Genomic DNA, 21,163 nt, shown 5'->3' with positions numbered 1-21,163 from the left:
GCCCTACGCCGCCGCCGGGGGCGCGCCCCGCGCCCGCCCGTGCGTAAGTACCGCGGGGTCCCGGGGGTGTCCTGTGGGGAACTTGGGTGCCCGGAACGGCGCGGGGTCGGGGATGGCAAGAAACGGTGCGGATGCGCTTGGCTGAACTTTTTGTGTTCTCCTGCTGGGGCGGAAGGTAAAGTCACTTTGCGCATCCCGTAACAGCGCCCTGCGGTGGCCCGAGTAACTTTGTATGAACGGGATCGAACGGGTTCGATATCTGCTGTCTTTTCTGTCTCTCGCCGACCCGCCTGACTTCTCGCACGCGCCTTCTCCCAGATCTTGTGCAACCCAGAACCCTCTGAGCTGAAGCACAGCATCCCTCACTGTGCTCCTGTCCCAGTTGCAGCTCCCTGGTCCTCCCAGAAGCGCTCCTTGCACCTTTGGGATGCCCAAACCAGTGACAGGTTGGGGGCTGATTAGTCTCTGCAGGGCGGTCCCACCCTGACTGATGCTTCTCTGGGAACCAGGGTTGGATTACACCCAAAGGGAGTCATGGGGATTCCCTCACCCTATCCCAGCTCCCCAGCTGGCAGAGCACGGCCAGTACACGATATGTATCAGAGCATTGTGATGCAGTATACAAGTTGAGTTACAGCACTTATCTAAACAACCCCAGCGTCAAAACGTGGCGTTAGAGGAGCAGCAGATAACCAAGAGATCCCAGAAACAGCAGCTGTGCTATCTGAGCAGGAATTGAGTGAGATTTTTCTTATTATGCCCTATTCGGAAACAAAGCTGATATTTTCCATTTTCATGCAATTTGTTTGTAAATTTGACTTGCTCTTGAAATTCCCCAGGGATGATACCATCCCTGCTATGCTCATTCCTTTCTTCCCAGCTTGAGAATTGATACGCTCAAGAAACACCAAGTTGTGTTAGTTCAGAGCCATTTGATTAGTTCCCCTGAATTCAGGTGTTGGATACTGCTCTGTCCTCAGTTTGTCCCTCCCCATGTCCCTGTGTTACCATAGTATCAGAGGAAGCTCAGGGAGCTGGAAGTATCCTCCATAGTGACTGCAGCAAAGTCCATTTCTGCCCTAGTGCTGGTAACACTTACGGTGCTGGCAGGGGAAGGGTCCCACACAGCATCATATGGGGAGGAGAGGCATTGCAGAACTCTAGCATTTCATTAGGGTGCTGTACATCTCTCTGGAAACATGTCAGCCCAGAGAGGTTATCAGCAGCTCCAAACTGGTGTGGTTTTTCCACTTTCTTTTTTGATGTACTCTTCCTTTTTTTCTGTCTGCCGCTCCAAAAAGAATCCACACCCCACCCCCGTGACCAGGTTGAGACAGATAACAGGGCCTCTTATCAGTTATATTTTACTCAGATCAGCAGGGTAGGTGATAGGCAAGGAAAAGAGAAGGGTTTTCCTCTTTAACCTTTGCTATAACAGCTTTGCAGCTGCTTGCAGAGTCCAGCTGTGAGGCTGGCTGCAGAAACCTGCCACACAGTCAGATAAGAGTTCAACCGAGATTTTGATCCCTGCAGTATCCTCTAAAAGTCAATATCATATCCAGATATCAAAAAAAAATCCCTCACTCTTTCAATCTGCAGTTGCACAGATATGTCCATCTCCTGGAAATGCCCTCTTACACCCAGAAGTGCCTGGTTTTGGTGCAGAGCTCTCTGCTGGGAGCTGAATACCTTCCATTTCATCTGCGCACTTGGGTGTTGTTTTTCCCTCTCTCCCACCCTTTCATGATATAACCCATCACAGAATCATGCAGTCGTTTAAATTGAAAGTCTTTCCCAGCTTTTTCATTTCATTGTCTCTGTCTTTTCACACTGTACCAATCTCTCTTCATCTCTCTTCCCCACCTGCACAGCTCTATGTACGAGAAGAAGTCTTACAAGTTTACTTGTGTCACGTTTGTACCTGGGTGCACCAGAGGAGTTGTGGTGTATCGTAGATTCATAGATTGGTAGGGGTTGGGAGGAGCCTTAAAGATCAGCCTGTTCCAAATGTAGCATTTGCAAATACTCGCTATAATTTTGGGGGAAAAAAAACCCACACTGATCCAGATTGCTCCAATATGCTGCCTGGGGTGCCCCATCTCCTTATGTTGGTCCCACTGTGTAGACCTCAGAGAAGTCATGCTTCATATGCAAACTTTGATTTAAGTCTAAATGGAGAAGCACCCAACTCTTCCTGTGCCATAATAGGTGTCAGATCCCTAATTCCTTTGTGCTCCTTTGAAAGCCTCCTTTTATAGTGAGGTTCACCTGGCTGTGTACCCCGTGTGCAGGGCTTCTGCGTTACAATGTGCAGCACACAGTGAGTGCCAGGCACCCAACCCAAAGCTCTGGGCCAAGAGCTGAACAAGTGGATGTCTCTGTCATGTCTTCACTGAGGCATATTTGGCTTTGTGGGGACTGACACTGGAATTTAGTTTCAAGGCCAAAATGTCTTTGGTAGGATATAACGTTTGTCACCCATCATCACCTGAATGTACTCTTTGGCTGTTTGTGAGGTATATGCAGCATCTTAGCTCCCATTGCAGGTGGACAGTGCCTGGTCTACAGGGCTTTAATAATCAGCGTCCGTAATTTACACTGCACCCAGAAGCTGATAAAAGTCCTGGGAAAATGGCGAGTTTTCAGTCTGATTTTCAGTAAATACTCTGAATACTTCTGAGTTAAGATCAAGGACACCATGGACTAAAATGTCTGTCACTCAGCAAAAATCCACCTTGTCAGTTCACCTCTGTGGCATTAGAAATATGGATAACCCTATGTGGTTGCATGCCACATGGTGTTTGGATACTCGTATTTAGCCTGGCAATTTCATGCCTAGCTGCCTAGAAAACCCAGTGTGAGGCACCGCTCAGTGCCCAGCAGGCTGGCTGCCTCCCTCCTCCTTTCTGTGCACCTCATCTGGATGCCAAGGATAAAACGCTTCATGGTTATCTGAAGTCACAGTATTGCCAGCCATTGAATGCAATCAGCGAGTACCCATAAATTATTGTGTATTAGACATGAAAGAAGCTAACTGGCTTTTCTTAAATGTACAAAAGTTCTCATCCTTTAACTAACAGAACTCTTTCAAACTGGTGCTGGTATCGTGTATTAAAAGGGGTGTAGTCCTTCTTTCAGAGGCCATACAAGTCAGTTGAGAAAGCTGCGGGTACGAATGCTTTATAAAACCCAGTTTGTTTTTTCTGTCAGCAGCTTCTCCAGCTCTGAGATGAATCACTGGTCACATCTGAGCATCACACTCTGAGTGCTATCCAAAATAAATCGATATATAATTCCTGCCAGCATCTGCTTGACTTTCATTCTGTGCTACCAACATCAGTCACGCTCGACAGCAGAGGCCCAGCAGAGGTCTTGCTTTACTCTGGGCTTTGGGCAGAATTAAGCCTGCACCAAACAGCCAAACTCTGCTAACTTAAATGTTTATACACACACACAGCTGGATTTTGCTCAGCAGCTAAAGGATCTTCTCCAGAATGTCTGGGGTATGGAAAGAGCTATCTAAATGCATTTGTTTCCCTTAGCACAGGCAGGGTTTGAGATGCAAGCAGCAAAACTAAAGCAGAAAAGAAAAGGCTGAAAGCATTTTTCACCTTTTTGTGAATGGAAGATCTTTGTCAATGCGGAACACTCTCCGTGTGCTACATCACTGTTACAAGGATTAAGAGGAAAGTCCAAATTGCCTTTTTCCTTTGTGCTTGCTGTTCTGTGAGATGCTTAATGAGTCAAGGTAATACCAACACAGATGAGTTCACAGATGAGTTCAGCTATCAAGGTGAACTTGCAAGAATTCAAAACAAAATTAAGTATAAATACAGGATGGATTAAGTGCTTTCATGCAGTTTAACTACAGTACCTATCAAAGTGCTGGTTCATCCCACCTTGAATTCAGCCCATCAGTGTGGTGGCAAAGCCAGGAGCACTGTTCCAGAGGCCTTCTGCATGCAGGGGGACAGGCACTGTGGGGTTTTTTGCCTTTTTTGTGTGCGTGCAGACATTGTCACAAATACATATGTTCTGTTTTCCAAGCAGCCCTAGCTGATGGTACAGCTCTGAAGAGGTTCTGGCTGCCACAGCTGCAATTTCTCAGCTCTTACATTTTGCTCCTTCCCAAAGGTACTTTCGTCAGCCTGTCAATCCCTAGTGCAGGATTCTCTGCAAATCTCTGTTCTCTCAGGGTAAATAATGTGTATGGCAGCATCTGTGTAGGGACAGGTGGAGCCCAATCCCAGTGGTGTCAAAAACATCCATATTCTTATAACACCCCTATAAGGTAGGGAAACACTGTTCCCCTACCTGTTTTACTTGCAGAAAATCAGTGCAAAGAAAATAAGTGACTTGCTAAAGATCATGTTGTATTGCATCAAGGAATTGGTACCAGTCTCCATAGTACATCTAGACTGATTTAACCCCAAACATTACGTATGCATGACAGCCTGCCACGATAGTGTGTAAATCACAGGATGGATTGGGTAGGAAGGGGCCTCAAGGATCATCAAGTTCCAACCCCCTGTCACAGGCACCAACCAACCCAGCCTTAAATACCTCGAGGGTCTGGGCATCCTCAACCTCTCTGGGCAGCCTGATCCAGCACCTCACTTCTCTCTCAGTGAAAAATGTCCTACTGACATCTAATCTAAATCTCCCTTCCTTTAGGATAGAATCTATCCATGCAAAAAAAGTTGATTTCTCTCCTGTTTTTAATCTCTCTTGAATTACTGGAAGGCTATAATAGTCTTCACATAGCTTTCTCTTCTCCAGGCTGAGCAAACCCAGCTTTCTCAGCATGTCTCCAAAGAAGATGTGCGCAGCCCACTGAACATCATTGTGTCCCTCCTTGGGGTGCTCTCAAGCAGCTCCGCACCCTTCCTATGCTGGGAGCCCCAGAACTGGATGCAGTATTTCAAATGGGGCCTCACGAGGGCAGAATAGAGATGGATGATCACCTCTCTGCCCCTGCTGCCACTCTTCTTCTGATGGAGCCCAGGATACCATTGGGCTTCTGGGCTGCAAGGACACACTGCTAGCCCACGTTGCTTATCAATCTACCAGACCCCTACGTCCTCCACAGGGCTGCTCCCAAGGAGTTCTCCTAGTCTGTATTCATATCTGGGGTTACTCTGATCCAAGTGCAAAGCCTTGCGCTTTGCTATGTTGAACCTCAAGGTCCCTCTGGATGACATCCCTTCCTTCTGCTGTACCAACTGCACCATGCAGCTTGGTGTCATCAGCAAACTTGCTGAGGGTGCACACAATCCCATAATTTATCTCACTGATAAAGATATTAAAGAGTACAGTTCCAAGATGGACCCCTGGAGAACCCTGGTCATCACCAATCTCCACCTAAACATAGAGCCATTGACCACAACCCTCAGGCTGTGGCCTTTCAACCAATTCCTCATCCATCAAATTGTCCAGTAAAGTTATTAAATTGTCTTTATACAAAGAATTACGACAACAACAACAAAAACAAAAATAGGCTTTATGAATAGCAAGGGAACATTTCAAAAAACCCTGACAGCATGTTTTCGAGGATAGTAAGCAGATGTCTCCGTCTAGCTATCTGTAATTTGAAAAACAAAAGAGAGCAATTATCTGTTTGCACAGAGATAATGTCCTGAAGTATGTTAAATATTTTCCTGTGGCTATTATCAGGGAGGGCATGGCCATGGCTGTATGAATTGGCACCATAGTTCAGATGCAGAGCAGGATGGCAAAATGCAGATCTGTCTCCCACAGGACCATTAACATCTCAGTATCTCAGTGAGTGTAAAGAAAGAATTAAAAAGGGAAACGCACACTTGCTTTTAATCGGCAAATCAGTCTGCTGCAATTTAATATAAATAATTAAATCATCAGGCCAACTCAGATCTCCTTTAGCACTTGCACACAGCCTGAGACCTGAAACAAATGTTGTACAGCCTTATGTGAAAGCCACTTATTCCAAAGGAAATAACCTTAAATAGCCTGTAGCTTCACTTGACTGTGAATATAGCAGCTCATTTCCATCAGGTTATACATTTGTTTAATAGTTTATGATTATTATTGATTTGACCATATTCATCTCAAATTTGTGCTATTAAAGAACTGAGCCAGCAGCCCTCAAATTTGTTTCACTAGGATCAATGATAGATGGGTCAGACCCCAGATATACAAAGATCTGCAGGCAAAATAAAGGGGCCCTATGCTTTATTGTGTACAGGCTGTAAACAAGGAAATCCCTTGCCTTAAAACCCTGTCCTCCTTCTGCTCCTTTCTTAGGTCGTTCACTCACCTTCCTGTGAAAGTGATCCCATCACATGCATTCGAAGGACTTCGAGATGCCTTCATCATGTAAGTTGGCAACATTTTCCAGAGACTCTTTATAATAATGCCTTGCTGGAAGTTTTAACTAAACAAAAACAAAAGTCTCTATTTACATTATTGTAAAGTAAAATAAAAAAATAAAAATGTGTTCCTAAAAAATGCATTCATAGAAAAGAAAAAAGCTACCCACGCTCTCTAGGAAAGGATAAGCTGTTCTTACATACCAGTCATCTCTTGTCAACAATCTTTAAAACATGATTTGAGAAGGTATTGCTTTTTGACAGGGGTTTAACAGATCATGTAATGAAACATTAAGCACATGGGAGAGAACTGGATACAGCTCGATAACAGATGAAAGGCATTTTTGACTGGCAAAGGAGGTATAAAACTATCATAAAGTGTTATCTCTGCAATGATAGCTGTGGTATTCTGTGATTATACAGTTCTGTAATGCTCAAATATGACTTTTTTTTTTTTGCTGTTCTGCACTGAGAGGTAAGCATGGAAGAGGATCTGTAGGACTGAACCCTTTCTTGGCTATTACCATTTACAAGCATGGCAACTTTGTACATCAGGTTGGCATTGCTTCTCCTTGCTTAACTTTGCATCAGTTTTATAGGAAGGGCTCAACCAGAAGGTTGGGCTGACCAGTCCCACCCTTATTTCTGTCATTATTCCAACTAAAAGATGGCAAGTTTGATTCTTCATTACTTTTTGTTTTGTCTGTATGAAGTCTTCATCGAAAGGCAAAGCTGATGACACACCTGTGGAATTCAGAAGCAATTCCCCCAGTAACTAAAAGCAGCAGCACAGATAATGCCACTAACTATTCTAGGTGCAGATTTTAGACTTGCCTTCTTCATCTATAAAAACTATGGTATATCAGATATTAAAATACGCATGAGATGTTACAACATTTATTTTCCAGGAGACAAAAAGAGAATACAGGTGCATTTCACAGTGCATTCACGAAGACAAAGAATTGAAGGATAAGGGTGATGCAAAAGCCTAAATCCTCAGTTGGACTGGTTTCACCTTTAGTGCTCAATGGTTAAACAATTTCAGCCAAATTATAAACTTTTGTGTTTCTGCAGCTCTAATGAGTAGAAAAACTAAACCTAAACTATGTCCATGTCTGTTCAACTAGAGCAGAGTATTACAGTTTGAGCTAATGGCACTGCATCTTCATGAGTAATAATCACTTAGCATTTTTAGATGGGAGATCAACTTAAATCTAATGACTGTCTTCTACCTATATGATTTGCTGCTAATTTTTTCCCAAACTGCATGCATAACCCATTCTTCACAGAGGCTGTTTTGTTCATTGACATTTTTCTCTTCCATAAGAGAATTGACTTCTTTGTGTCTTTTTAATACATCTCTCCAAATTAACAGCATAGAAATCGATGTGTTTGTCTGATGTAAATCTATAGAGTACTACACAGTTTTATTGAGATTCAGTGTTACTTTGAAAAATGCATATTTTTAAATTGAAAATCTCTAAATCATCAATTTGGCAACTCATCACCAACTGCAAATCAAATGATAATTTACTGTCACAGTCATAACTCTTTTAGACATATGTAAGTGGAAAGCCAGTGGAGAGTAGGAAGGATCTGAGGGAAGAACCATGAGATCTGGGGTCTCATAATTCAGACCCTGGTCCTGAAAGAGCCTTTTATTTCAAGTCCTACAAGTAGTTCCTGATCCAACCCAGTGCATGCAGCTAAGCCCTGAGCCTCTTTGAATCAGGCCATCAAGAGACCACTTGACCTGCATCCATCTTTTATTCATGAATAACCATTGTACTATAAAAAAAATAACTATCTCACTGAATTCTGATGATGGAGAAAATCATGAGTATTTCTGTAGGAAATATACTGAATATATAGTTTTTGGTATGCGTTCCCCTTTGCCACTTCAAATAAAAAAAGGTCTAAGGGTCATCGTGGTCTAAGGGGTTTTATATAAACATCCGTAGGAATTGTTTTATTGTGATCACACTTCAAATAAGATAACTTTCAGAGCTGTGACAACAGTGACTCCAGTTCTATAGGCATGTTCCAGTGTTTAGAAAAAGTATTTATGCTTTACTGACAGGGTATAATCTTCGGTACAGTTTCTGTGCTGTTCCAGTCAATTCTGTCAAGAGAAAATGCTGTTCTGAAGACCTTTCCCCTCTCTATGCATTAATATATACTATTTACTTTCAGGAGTCAATTTTGTGTCACTCTTTGAAACTTAATCTAGAAGGCGTTTGGCAGGCATCACCAAAGTGATTTTTTTTCTCTGTATGCAACATTCTTAACTGTATGTGTGGAATAGAAGCATCGGTATGTGAAAATCATGTAATGCCTATGAAAACAATCATGTTGATCCGTGTAATGATGGAAAAGAGCCACTTCCATAACTTTCCACGATGTAATGAAAACAGCGTTTAAATCCAACAATTATTATATAAAGTGCACTGAGTGCATATTTGTGTGTCTGTACTTATGTGCATTAGATGTCCATCACCACGACTTTATGGGTTTCATACATAATTATCTACATCCTTGTCCATGCAAACAAACACATTAAGTGGGACCAAAAGGCTCACAGACTTGAGCTGACTCCATTTGCATTCAGCCCTCAGTCACTACCTTATCTACAATGTACTGAGAAAGTGGAGATTGGCTGCTCTGGAGATCCTTACTCCAGATGGTTGCCATAACCTTTTGCCAAGGTAGCAAAACGCTGCACTTTCTAACTGACTTAGAGTTTGGAGGCAAGGCAAGGACATTGCTGCACAACAAAAATTGATTGGAGGCTTAAATAGCCACATATAAAAGAAGCAAATGTAAGTAGGAACTTGGTTTCTGGTATCTCCTCTGTTAATGTATTGCTTTGTGTCTGTCTTTTCCATTACAGTGAAATCTCTCAGAGTGACTCCCTAGAGAGAATAGAAGCAAGTGCATTCGACAGCCTTCCCGCTTTGTCTGAAATGTAAGCCGTGGTGGAAAAAAGGCATCCACCTTGTGATATAGGATCGTCAAGGAGCAGCCGACAGAAGAGTATCCCTAGGCCAAATCTTCCTGCATTACTTTGATTGGCTTTGGATGAGATCTGTTCTGACTAACATTTCTGTCCAAAGTGCTGTATGAAGTAACAAGCTCTATGCAGGCTCTAGCCTTGGAGATCTGAATCATGCAAAGACATCTATGTATATGAAGCCCAGTTCCTTTCAGTACCTCAATGACACGACTGGAGCTCTGTGTTTACTTCTACCACAGTGCTGAGCTTTCTAAGCAGAGAAATCAGTCAATAAGAAAACAAAATCTTCCTTTTTGTAGATGCAGTTTTCAAACCCATGTATTTGAATATGCTTAGTATGCAGCTCTTCTTTCGAGCACTGAAACATTACTCAAACAGAACATGTACTAATTTTAAACTTGACCTGCCTAGCACAGGCGTCTGAGTGCATGTGATTTAAAGCAATTGCTAGGAGAATGCTCTGAAATATTTAGTGAAATTGGGAACTATAAATTTGATTAAATACCTCATCACTGCGTTCTTCCCTACAGCATGATCAGTGAGTATTTTAACTACAGTGCAACGAGTGAACGAGGACAAATTCATGGGATTTTTTTTTCCCACTTATGTGAATTCCATCAGAGCAAGATGCTTGCTCAAAGAAGCAGGAGACAGATTTGTCCACCTCCTACTGGGTCAGATTTCCACTAGAATCAATGGTGGGTTTAAGTAAGAAATAAAAGATTGAGCTGATGCATTCATCATCTGCCTGTCTGCCAAAACAAGAAAGCTAAGAAAGACTATTACAGAGCTGCAGGAGAGTAGCAGGAAAACCTGTTTGAATCTTCAATACTCTGCAGGTCTCACGCTTGTTGTCTCAAGCTGCAGTCAAGGCCACTTTTACTGGAAGAGCAGGGGCAGTGTGTTCAGTGCAGCTCTTGGCTTTGAACTCTCCTTGCAAATTCATATGCTAAACGACCTCACAGCTGTTCAGTTAGGGTTTGCTCATCTTTGGCAGCCTGGAGACTCAGGTTATTAACGCTAATGATATCTCATTGTGTATGTAGATATAGAAGAGTAAGTTATAAAACAGCAGTCAGTGCATTTGGCCATCAGGTAAGTAATGAAGTCCTGCATTCCCACCTAGTCCCAAGCTGTATTCATATCCAGTGAGACTCCTCCTAAAACATCTGCCCTAAATTATACCTCATAAACAATCCAGTCCAGTAGATCTTAATACTGGGTTGGCCCAAGTTTGGTAGGTTATTTGATTGTGCATAGAATGCCAGTGATAAAGCAGAACCTTTCTCGGTAGGTTGCTGCGAGCCCAGCATGGATCGCAAAGAAGCAACAGAACACCAACCCACCAGCGACCAGGATATCCAAACCAAGAAAACTCAGTGCAGTGAGCCATGCAAACTCAGGAGACTGTTGGGTTTTTTGGTTTATTTTTTTTTTTGGCTACCTAGCCATTATAACCTTTTATTATTATTATCAGTGCATTTGTAGTGCATTTCTAGAATGTCTGTTCACATCCTGAGAGCCTTCCATCACATTCCATACATGGCAATTCTCCAGCAAGGTCAACCACCAGCCACACTCAGGTCCTTCCAAGTATGTAACAATTGTAACACTAGCATATCTTTCCCTCATTACAGATTAATCCTGAACACAAAAAATCTTTTGCACATTGAGGACGGAGCATTCAGAAACCTTCCAAGGCTGAAATATCTGTAAGAAAGTACTTCATTTCTTTTCTGTTTTATTTTTTTCTCTTTCTATGAAGAAGTGGACAGATCACAGAAAAAAAATTATGAGGAAAAGAAGTTCTTCACACACTGCAGCACACCAGAAGTTCATACATCATTTAAAGTAGCCTTAATATGCAGCTTACCAGTGGTAAAGTTTTTTAAAAGGCAAGAAAATAAACTAACGTAAGGCAGAGCAGCAATGGATAAAACAATAGCAAAGTCTGCTAATGAGCTCTGTTTAGTGCTTATTAGAGTAAAACTTTCATTTTGATGAGATAGAAAAGGAGTAACTAAGACATCTTCTGTACTCTTAATGTGGAAATATGTTGCTACTCCAGGATGCTGCTTGAGAATGCTATATGTGGTTTTCACAGATCTTAAAAGCACCATTAGAACTAATTAAAAATTATGTTTATTATTCATTTTAACATACGTACCTTTGGGGTTGGCCTCTCCTTGCAACCAGCCTGGTAACCTTCCCTCCTGTAAATTGTGCTTTCCTCTAGGAGCATCTGTAACACCGGAATAATAGAATTCCCAGACTTGACTCAGATCTTCTCCTCGGAAGCTCATTTTATTTTGTAAGTGAAGGCCCACCCCTGCCCAGCTGTGAATCATCCTATCTTGCACCTGTACCTCTGGCAGGTAACTTCTTTTTCCCGCCCAAAGGGAGCTGTGTGACAACCTGCATATGACAACCATACCACAAAATGCCTTCCAGGGGATGAGCAATGAATCGCTGACACTGTGAGTAAAGCAGTCCCAGCTCCTTCTGTGATGGTAATACTGTTGTTCCAGCAGAGCAGCCTCACTTGGAAAAGAATCTTGAAATTAAGCTCCATATGTCTGTACTGTCTCCATACCAAGACTTTCCTTCTAGCACGCTACAGCTGCCTGTGAGATGAGTGGGTTTAATGCCAGGTGAGATGCTCCAGCCAAAGAGAGCCAGAATCATAGAATCACTAAGGTTGGAAAAGACCTCCAAGATCATCCAGTCCAACTGCCTACCTACCACCAATATTTCCCCACTATACCATGTCCCTTCGTACCACACTTATACATTTCTTGAACGCCTCCATAGATGGCAGCAGCAGCTCCTGGCCATGCAGCACAAACACAGCTCTACAAGCACGTAAAGCCAAACTTCTGTGCAACACTCCATGAATATTCGTGCCTGCAAATGGGCTTGGCTGATGCCAAGCATGAGCAGGTACTGCAGCTGGCTAGATTAGGGCCTTCATATCTTCAACACAGATTTGGTGTATTCAGAAACTGATAGGGGAGCCAAAAACAACAACCACGTGGCATTAAAGGGGAGCAATGGTTTAGCTTACAGTATCATTTCCTGCCTCCTTCCTACCAACCAATTCACAAAATAACTTCAGCAAAATTATGATTCTGTGAACGGTGCAAAAAAATGAACGTGCCAGAAATTTTTTACTGTATTCCTAAACTATTAAATGGACCAGAGTCTAACTCACAGTCAGGAAACAACCAACAACAGCTTTTCTCTTATCCTTTTGTGATGGGAGAGAAAAGAATTACCTTATCAGCAGTTTCCTAATTGCAGAGCTACACTGTAACTCCACCCTATAGAATTAACTGCAATTAGCTGAAAGAATTTGAATTGTTGCAGCACGGTTTGGTGAAACACAAGTAATTTGTGAGGGCGTAAATTCAGCCTGTGCTGATACGTTGCATTTCAAAGAGCTAATTTGGGCTGTTCGTGCTTCATGAGGAGGGGGATCAATACAATAAACATGGCTGTGTTTTTTAAGGAAATCGCTAATTTCAGCATTGTGCACAGACTCATATCAAATGCAGCCAGGCATTGCCCAGCTTTTCTCAGGAGCAGCTTCACAGCCTGTTTCTGATGTTCCAAAAACAAATGGAAAATGAACAGTAAAACTTGGAGAGATAAAGAGCCCTCCATAAAAGGCACCAAATTTTATGTTAGGGCTTAATATTAAAGAACATTATATGTGAATGATTATATACAGGTGATACTGGAAACATTAACCTATATCACAACACTTTCTTTCTCCATGAAATCGTACCCACAAGTTAGATAGCTTAATGAAGGAAGGTCCTGGACTGCAGGTGTGGCATGGTCCAACTTTTTAGTATCTGGCCCCAGTGTGGGAATCAAAAACCTAGGGCTGGCAGCAAGTTTCCCTGGGCAAGGCATCTGTGGCAGAGTTCAGGGCTTGCTGACCACTGAATGATGAAAGGCTTTTTCCTACCTCTCTGCACTGCTCTCTTGGGCTCCTGGAAGATGTATGTCCACAGAGAATATGCAAACCAGCAGCACCCTCCGGACTTCACAATTGCTTTGTACACTACACTGCTGTGAGCCTTGTACCTGTACGTGCTTAAATCACAAAATCCAGGTCTTCTGCACGCAGGTTGCTGTCCCAGAGCCAAGGCAATACCTGGAATCACATCTTGTTTCTGGGTCTCATCCCAACGAGGGCACAGAGATCCACAGAGCAAGGAGAATCTGCACATAAGAAGATGATTTCTTGAACACTAAACAGGAAGGTGCTTAGGGAATTTAAGCTTCAATTTTATGATAGTTTCTGAGCTAATGTCAGCTATACTATCTATAGGTATCAAAATTCTTTATAAGCCAGACAATACAATAATTGAGTACAGCATTAAGATTAACTTGTAGTAAAATAACAATCTCATCTTTTCTTGAATTTTTTTCCTTATGCATTTTTGTTAATCGTCAGCAAACTCTATAAAAATGGATTTGAAGATATCCACAGCCATGCCTTCAATGGGACCAAGTTAAATCAACTGTAAGTATGTTGTATAGAACCATAGGCAAGATCAGGTTGGAAGAGACCTCAGGGATCACCTGGTCCAAGCTTTCCTGGTAAAAGCAGGGGCCAGACAATACACTCCTCAAGTCAGCAGCAGAGTGGAAAGCATGAACATGTAGAGGAAATTCAGGAAACTGCATTTTACACTGGGATGTGTCAGTAGTATCTAAATCAATCACGCATGTTCTGGGCCTAACCCTGTGGTTTGGCAAAACCTTTGCTGCATTTCTGTACACGGGTCCTGCTGCATAGGGACCAGAGTTGTTGTTCCTTGTTTAAATCAGAAGAAATTGGAAACAACCAGGATTAAAAGTAGATGCTAGCAGCCTGATGGCATCAATGGAAGAAGGAGTGGCATAAGAAATATAAGCTATCTCAGACCAGATGCTGGAACAAACTCACTGCAATGGGAGGAAGCTTGAGTGGAGATAGATTGGAAGGAGGTATTTCAGGAGGCAGATGTAAAGACTTTATGTTTGACCCCACAGGATTCTGAAGGACAACAAAAACCTGAGGCGGATACACAATGATGCCCTGAGAGGGGCCACCGGGCCAGATGTCCTGTAAGCATCAAACCACTCTTTACCTGGTTTTGTAGACATCCTGTATGAACTGTGTAATGCTCGTGGGCAGCATGCTTGATCTGCTAGCACCTTCGTGTAAAATGGAAACATATCAATGAGGTGCCATGAAATTGCAGGGCACAAAGCTCAGCCTGCATCATGACAAACACTTACCAGCCAGTTTTAGCCTTGGTATTGATCTCTGCCCCTTAGGTATGTAGGTGGCTTTAGTTGTATTTGTGTCAGAGCCTACTGATCCTACCTCTGCACTATATTTCCTGGCATTGCAGAATAAGTTGTATTTTGGTAGGATGAGCATGTTCTTACAACGTACTATTTTAGAATTTGCTTATGAAAGTGAACTGGTTGACAACGTGCTATAAGCCAGTTCTGAATAAAATATATTATTAGCATCCTTATACTTCATTCATCAAGTACATACTAAGGGCTGCACTGGCTGTAGCTGCATGCAATAAAGCCAATGAGTGGCTCTGTAAATAGCAGTCTGTTCCACATGTGCCATTGTATTCCTTTCCCTGGTGCTTTGCATTGCACAGTCTTACTAGCAACACTCACATAATTGTAGCCTTTTCTTTTTTCTGTGTTTAATGGCCTAACTCTGAAATGTTTGGTCCCATACATGGCCTTTCCTAAAGTTACTCTAAGCCAAAGTACTGAAGTTGGTCCTGGCAAGAACAGTGCATTCTAGTGCAGGTTTTGATAAAATATTCAATTAATGCATTAGTTGAAACACCTAGAATGAACCCCAACACAGTAGGTTTTGATTTCCACACGCTAAAACTGGCTCCTGGGTTGCAGGGAAGGGGCCTGGGGCTCCTGGGTTGCAGGGAAGGACTCTGCAGCATCACAGAGTACATCTCTGAGCTGGATACTGAGTGAATTTGTAGATGTAGACCTTCATAAAAAAAAGTGAGTCACTGCAATCTATCTTCATGCTTTGGTGAGGCTTATATTTGTATGAAAAGAAATGAAAGTACTCTTGGATTTTCAGGGACATTTCTTCGACGGCACTGGAGTCCCTGCCTAGCTATGGGCTGGAGGCCATCCAGGTCCTCAATGCAGTGTCATCGTACTCATTGAAGAGACTGCCGCCTCTGGATAAATTCAGCAGTCTGCTGGAAGCCGTTCTGACCTACCCCAGCCACTGCTGTGCTTTTCGAAACCTGAGGACAGAGAAGTAAGTCCAAATGGCACGCTGTTGTATTGCAGGACTTCAGAAACTCCAAAACAGTAGTTCCACTCCGTTCAGCTGGCCTGTCCTGGATGGGTTGACCTACCTGTCTTTCAGGGGAAACTGTGGAATGCAGCAAAACCTCACTCCAAACAACAGATCTCTACTGAATCCAGGAGAGGTATTTCCACTCGTATGGGAAGAGAAATTTCTCACATCCTGGGTCTAGAATCAGCCAGCTGAGATGTTATTCTAAGTTTGCTGAAAGCTTATACTTTTCTTGATATCTCAGTAAAATAGCAGTCTGGATAAAATATCTTTCCAGCACATGGAAGGTATATTTACATCAATAGCACTTGTCCTAAAAACAAACAAATAAAAAACTTGCAACTTTAGTTATGCAGCATATTTAATGCAAGTGCTACGATGACCTTGTAGCTGGGTTACTCAGTATCTTTCAGATGATAGTAGACAGGGTTGTTCTCCACAGTTCACAATTGGAAACTGACACACAGAGCACTTCCCATCCACTGATTTGTATAAGTCAATATGGGATAGCTGGAGCTAATTTCTCAGCATCTTTTCTTCAACTCTCAGTTGGCTGTAGTCAGCCAAAGCAAATCCTAAAGAGTTTTGCTGAAGTTATGAAGATTCCACACTTCTCACCTACCCCAGATGAAGCCTACAGAAAAGATGTACTAAGCAGCTGTAGGATGCCTGATCAACATGACTTGCATACCATCACATCAGGACTGTGCTGCAAGGCAGGAATATAATCCCATCCTTCAGGATAGAATAGGTGGTGATGATATGCTTTCTCTTCATCTTAATAAGCGATTCCTACTTCTGCAGGAGTTAAGAAAAGACCCTATAGTCAAGTATTTCTAGTGCTGTCTCCTTGTACCCCCTTGAACTCTGTCACCCTCCCCCGTGTATTTTCTGCTTTCAATTTCCCCTCCCTCCTTACATCCCATTCCTTACCACCTATAAACTGCACCAGATGACCAGTGAAACATGGTGGCAAGGTCTTACATATATCTGACCAGGCAAGTCTCAGACTTAAAGCAAATAAAGTCTTCAAACCAAATATTCTTGAGATTTGAGAGCGTCATGAGCTATGTAAGAGAGATAGAAGTTGCATTCAGTCCATAAAACTTTCCTGCACTGGAGTGTGGGCAGAAAAAAAAAACATGCTATAGCAACTTCTGTTGCCATCCCATTATTGATAAGTATTATGATGGTGCTTAGATTGGCATCTTGAAACTTAATTTTTCGTTATACGTAAATCTTTCTGTAAGATCCAGGTGTCTCGTTCTCTTAAGAGTACATAGTATTTAGCCCATACCTTTAAAGCCTCAAAACCAATGACTTTCCCAAATATATGGTCTTGCAATGCGTACTTTTCAAATAGCTTTTCTTTCAGCATGAAATATCTACCTGCAGATCCCAAACAGCTCAAGTTATTTCACTATAATGAGTACATCATAAACTACTGAGATGAAAGACCACCTCATGTGGTATTGCTCACTGTCAGAACATTTTAAGCTTTCCTACCCCTGCTTTCAAAGTCCTGCATGAATATCTGCACTGCCAATTCCAGCTCACTTTACATGCCGGTGAAGATCACTTGCAGAGAAGATGAGAATTTGGCCAAAATCCAGACTGAAAATCAACTTTCTTTTCCTTCTTATTTCAGGCAAAATTCCATGCTTTCCATTTTTGACAACTTCTCCAAACAGTGTGAAAGCATAGTGAGGAAAACAACTAGTGAAATATTGTAAGTACCGCACACAGAAGCTGGAAATTCCAAATATGGACTCTCCTCTTGCTACTTGTATGCTTTTTCCAAAACACCATGCCTTCTTTTTTTGTTAATTCAGTCACCCTTACAAGTTGCACAGTGGTAATTTTACTATCATTAAACCAAGATTTGTGATTTTTATGTTCAAAAGGGAAAAAAAAACACCCTTCCATGTGCTTCCCTCACAACAGCTTCTCTTCTAAATTCTTGAAATGCTTTCTAAACAGTGATTACATATTTAACAAACTTAAGGGCTACCTGGAGACAATTTTCAAAGACAATTGCAGGAGTTTGACTGAATCAGAGAGCTGCCATTGTTAATATGTTTTGCCCATAGATCAAATAATTAGAAGTCTGCAATGTCATCACTTGTGCTAATAGAAAATGGAAAATAGAAAATAGAAAAGAGAATCCCTGAGTTAGAAGTTTGACCAGCCCATGCAGTTTGCGTACCTCTGAGATATCTTTTCATATCATCCTGTAGTTCTGTATGACCTGCATCCAGTAGGACAATGAAAAAGTCTGATATCAAAACTGGTGGGGTAGCACATTATTTCATGGATGAGTTGAAGGATTCGCAAATATTCACACATCCCCTGCCAAATGGGAGACCTGGGGGCTTCTCTTTAACCATGACATTAAGTCAGATCATTGCAAAGTCTTGAAAAACAAAAATGCCAACACATGCAATACAGCTGAAATGTGATTGACTCATTGGGATCTAGATGAACACAGGGTTACGATTCTCAGGCTAAAAGGCTGCAAATTCTAAAGCTTAGGAACCACAACAGAAACTGGGTGAAAACCCAGAGTTCTTATTACAAGGAGAGCTTGTTTTTTCTTATTACATAATAGCATGTTTACAAGGCCTCTCAGAAAAATCACAATTATTTTAATTAATAAGTCAAACATTCTCTGCTCTTCCAGTTTAAGCCAGAAAAGTAAAAGTAAGATATTGGGCAGTTTTTTCATGAAAGAAGAGTTAAGGTAACAAGATTGGCAAGGTATTTACCTAACAAAAATAGCTGAAAAGCAACCCAGCTTTATGTGGCAGTTACAAACCTGCTCCAGAAAGAAAGAGATTAACATACAGGCTTCAAGAACTGCAGAAGGTTAAGCATGTATTTCAGTTGTCCTAAACCTATGACTTTTCTAAACTAGTGTCCTCAATAGAAATGTTTTCCAAGTCTCACATCGAAGACTGAGTGTTTGCCCACCAAACACTCACAACTGGGATAACTGTGATATTGGTAGCTATTCTGGCAGGGAATCAGAGGGGACAGCACTTGCTTTTAAAATGTTTCTTCTATGATAGGCTTATTGACACTTTGATAGGTTTACAGATGATCTGGAGATTAGAGATCACTTTAGAACATCTAAAACATTTACAGGTAGGCATTTTTCCAGTCTAAATTTCATGTATTCCTAGCTGTTGCCATACTCTATCTAGTTAATGATGCACTCCTCACTTTATAACGCTGCAATCAAATTTCTCAGCACTTTTCAAGCCACATGTAGTCTCAGAACTTTGTTGAGTGTTTCCTCAGGGAGGCAAGGGAGCAGAACCAAAATCCTTCAGTTACTTTAGTTTCTATAACAATCTGATAAACCCATACGCATAAAATCTACGATCCATTCATTCAAGTGCTACTATGATTTGAACTGCAGTCTACTGGCATACTGAGAAAGATGGCTCAATTACAAAGCAGTCAAGATAAAGTGCTTACAAATAGGTAAGCTGGGTAAGAAAACACTTCTGTGGATATAACCTCAACCCAAGTTTGCTACCCCAGCAAAAAGCATCCTTACAGGGGCTTTGATGCTTATAAACATTCAGTAGAAGCAAATATAGGAAGTGTTTTAAAACAACTGTCATCTGTTGTATCTTATAGAGTGCAAGCAACATGTAACAAATAGCTCACTTCTATTTGGGTGGGTTGTTATTTTAATAGTTACAGAGATGCTTCTTTCAACACATCGCTGTGGCCAGCGGAAAAGCACACGTACCCACTTGGAACAGGTGAAGAAGCCTTTCCTTACGGCTACTCAACTATTTTTTATGAGGATGAGATGACAGGCTTTGACTTTGAGTATGACTTCTGTCAGCCCAAGATACTGACGTGTACTCCAGAACCAGATGCTTTTAACCCCTGTGAAGACATCCTAGGATACAGTTTTCTCAGGGTCCTGATCTGGTTCATAAACATCCTTGCTATCGCTGGCAACTTGATTGTGCTCCTCGTCCTCATAACCAGCCACTACAAGCTCACGGTTCCTCGCTTCCTCATGTGCAACCTCTCCTTTGCTGATTTTTGTATGGGGCTCTACTTGGTGCTCATTGCTTCGGTGGATGCTCAGACAAGCGGGCAGTACTACAACCACGCCATAGACTGGCAAACAGGCAGCGGCTGCAGCACTGCTGGTTTTTTCACTGTGTTTGCAAGTGAGCTCTCCGTGTACACGCTAACGGTGATCACCATAGAAAGGTGGCATACCATCACCTACGCCATGCAGCTGGACCGAAAGCTACGGCTGCGGCACGCCGTGCCCATCATGCTTGGTGGCTGGGTGTTCTCTATCCTGATAGCAGTGCTGCCACTGCTGGGCGTCAGCAGCTACATGAAGGTCAGCATCTGTTTGCCCATGGATATTGAAACAGGGCTTTCCCAAGCCTACATATTGCTGATCTTAGTGCTCAACGTTGTAGCCTTCGTTGTCATTTGTGCTTGTTACATCAAGATATACATCGCTGTGCAGAACCCTGAGCTGGTAGCTGCAAATAAAGATACCAAGATTGCCAAGAGAATGGCCATACTGATCTTCACGGATTTTACCTGCATGGCCCCCATCTCCTTCTTCGCCATATCTGCTGCCTTTAAGGTGCCTCTCATCACAGTGACAAACTCCAAGATCCTGCTGGTTTTATTTTACCCAGTCAATTCCTGCGCAAACCCGTTTCTGTATGCAATTTTCACTAAAGCATTCCAAAGAGATTTCTTTCTGCTGATGAGCAAGCTAGGTTGCTGTAAGAGCCGAGCAGAGCTCTGTCGAATGAACTACTTCTCTGCTTACACCTCCAACTGCAAAAATGGCAGCTCAGCCCCAGGCCCCAGTAAAGCCTCACAGGCATTGCTGCTTTTGTCAGCATCAGAGAAGCTGTGCAAAACAAGATGCTCTACAAAGAAAAGCCAGCCAGAGTGCTAGTAGGTGCTATGCTCTATGGTGCCAGCTGCACCAAGTAGGGATTGTTTCATATCTTGAACTTCTCACAGTAAATAAAATCATGAGTCAATACTTCCTATGCAGCATTACTGTTCTGAAATTCAAAGCGATGTTCTCCTTTTTCTTCTCTAGTAACAACAGGCACAGAAGGAGATTAGTAGGTGAATTAGGTGAAATACTTCCTCAGGGAGAATCAAGGGAGTCCAGGAGTATTTAAGGTGCTCTTCAGATTAATGGGTACTGTAGGGTACTGTATTGACTGCAGATCTGCTTTCCTGCAGTAGTGCCTGTCTGCCACCCCTCATCCTTTCTTCTCCACTCTCGCCAGCTTCGCTGTCATGTTGGGGGGGGTTTAAAGAAAGAAGCACTAAAGTAGATGCCTCCTGTATTTCATCAACAGAAACATCCAATTACACAGCCACCTGCTTAAGAACAGTGTTCAACAAGACAACTGGACCTGTTGAATCTTT

The 21,163-nt window shown here is 42.3% G+C and overlaps 1 protein-coding gene across 1 annotated transcript; it reads left to right on the top strand.

The window, feature by feature from the left end:
* Positions 1-2: 2 nt before the first annotated feature.
* Positions 3-20,771, top strand: LHCGR (luteinizing hormone/choriogonadotropin receptor; the record flags this gene model as incomplete). Its single annotated transcript, XM_010706641.2, has 11 exons — positions 3-43; positions 6,280-6,351; positions 9,235-9,309; positions 10,995-11,069; positions 11,594-11,668; positions 11,757-11,834; positions 13,823-13,891; positions 14,404-14,478; positions 15,491-15,676; positions 17,367-17,447; positions 19,424-20,771. Coding segments are annotated over 11 exons (2,079 nt in total), but the record flags the coding sequence as incomplete, so codon positions are not given.
* Positions 20,772-21,163: the final 392 nt, after the last annotated feature.

The sequence above is a fragment of the Meleagris gallopavo genome, chromosome 2, assembly GCF_000146605.3.
Source record: "Meleagris gallopavo isolate NT-WF06-2002-E0010 breed Aviagen turkey brand Nicholas breeding stock chromosome 2, Turkey_5.1, whole genome shotgun sequence".
NCBI lineage: Eukaryota > Metazoa > Chordata > Aves > Galliformes > Phasianidae > Meleagris > Meleagris gallopavo.
This window is presented reverse-complemented; position numbering and strand designations above follow the sequence as displayed.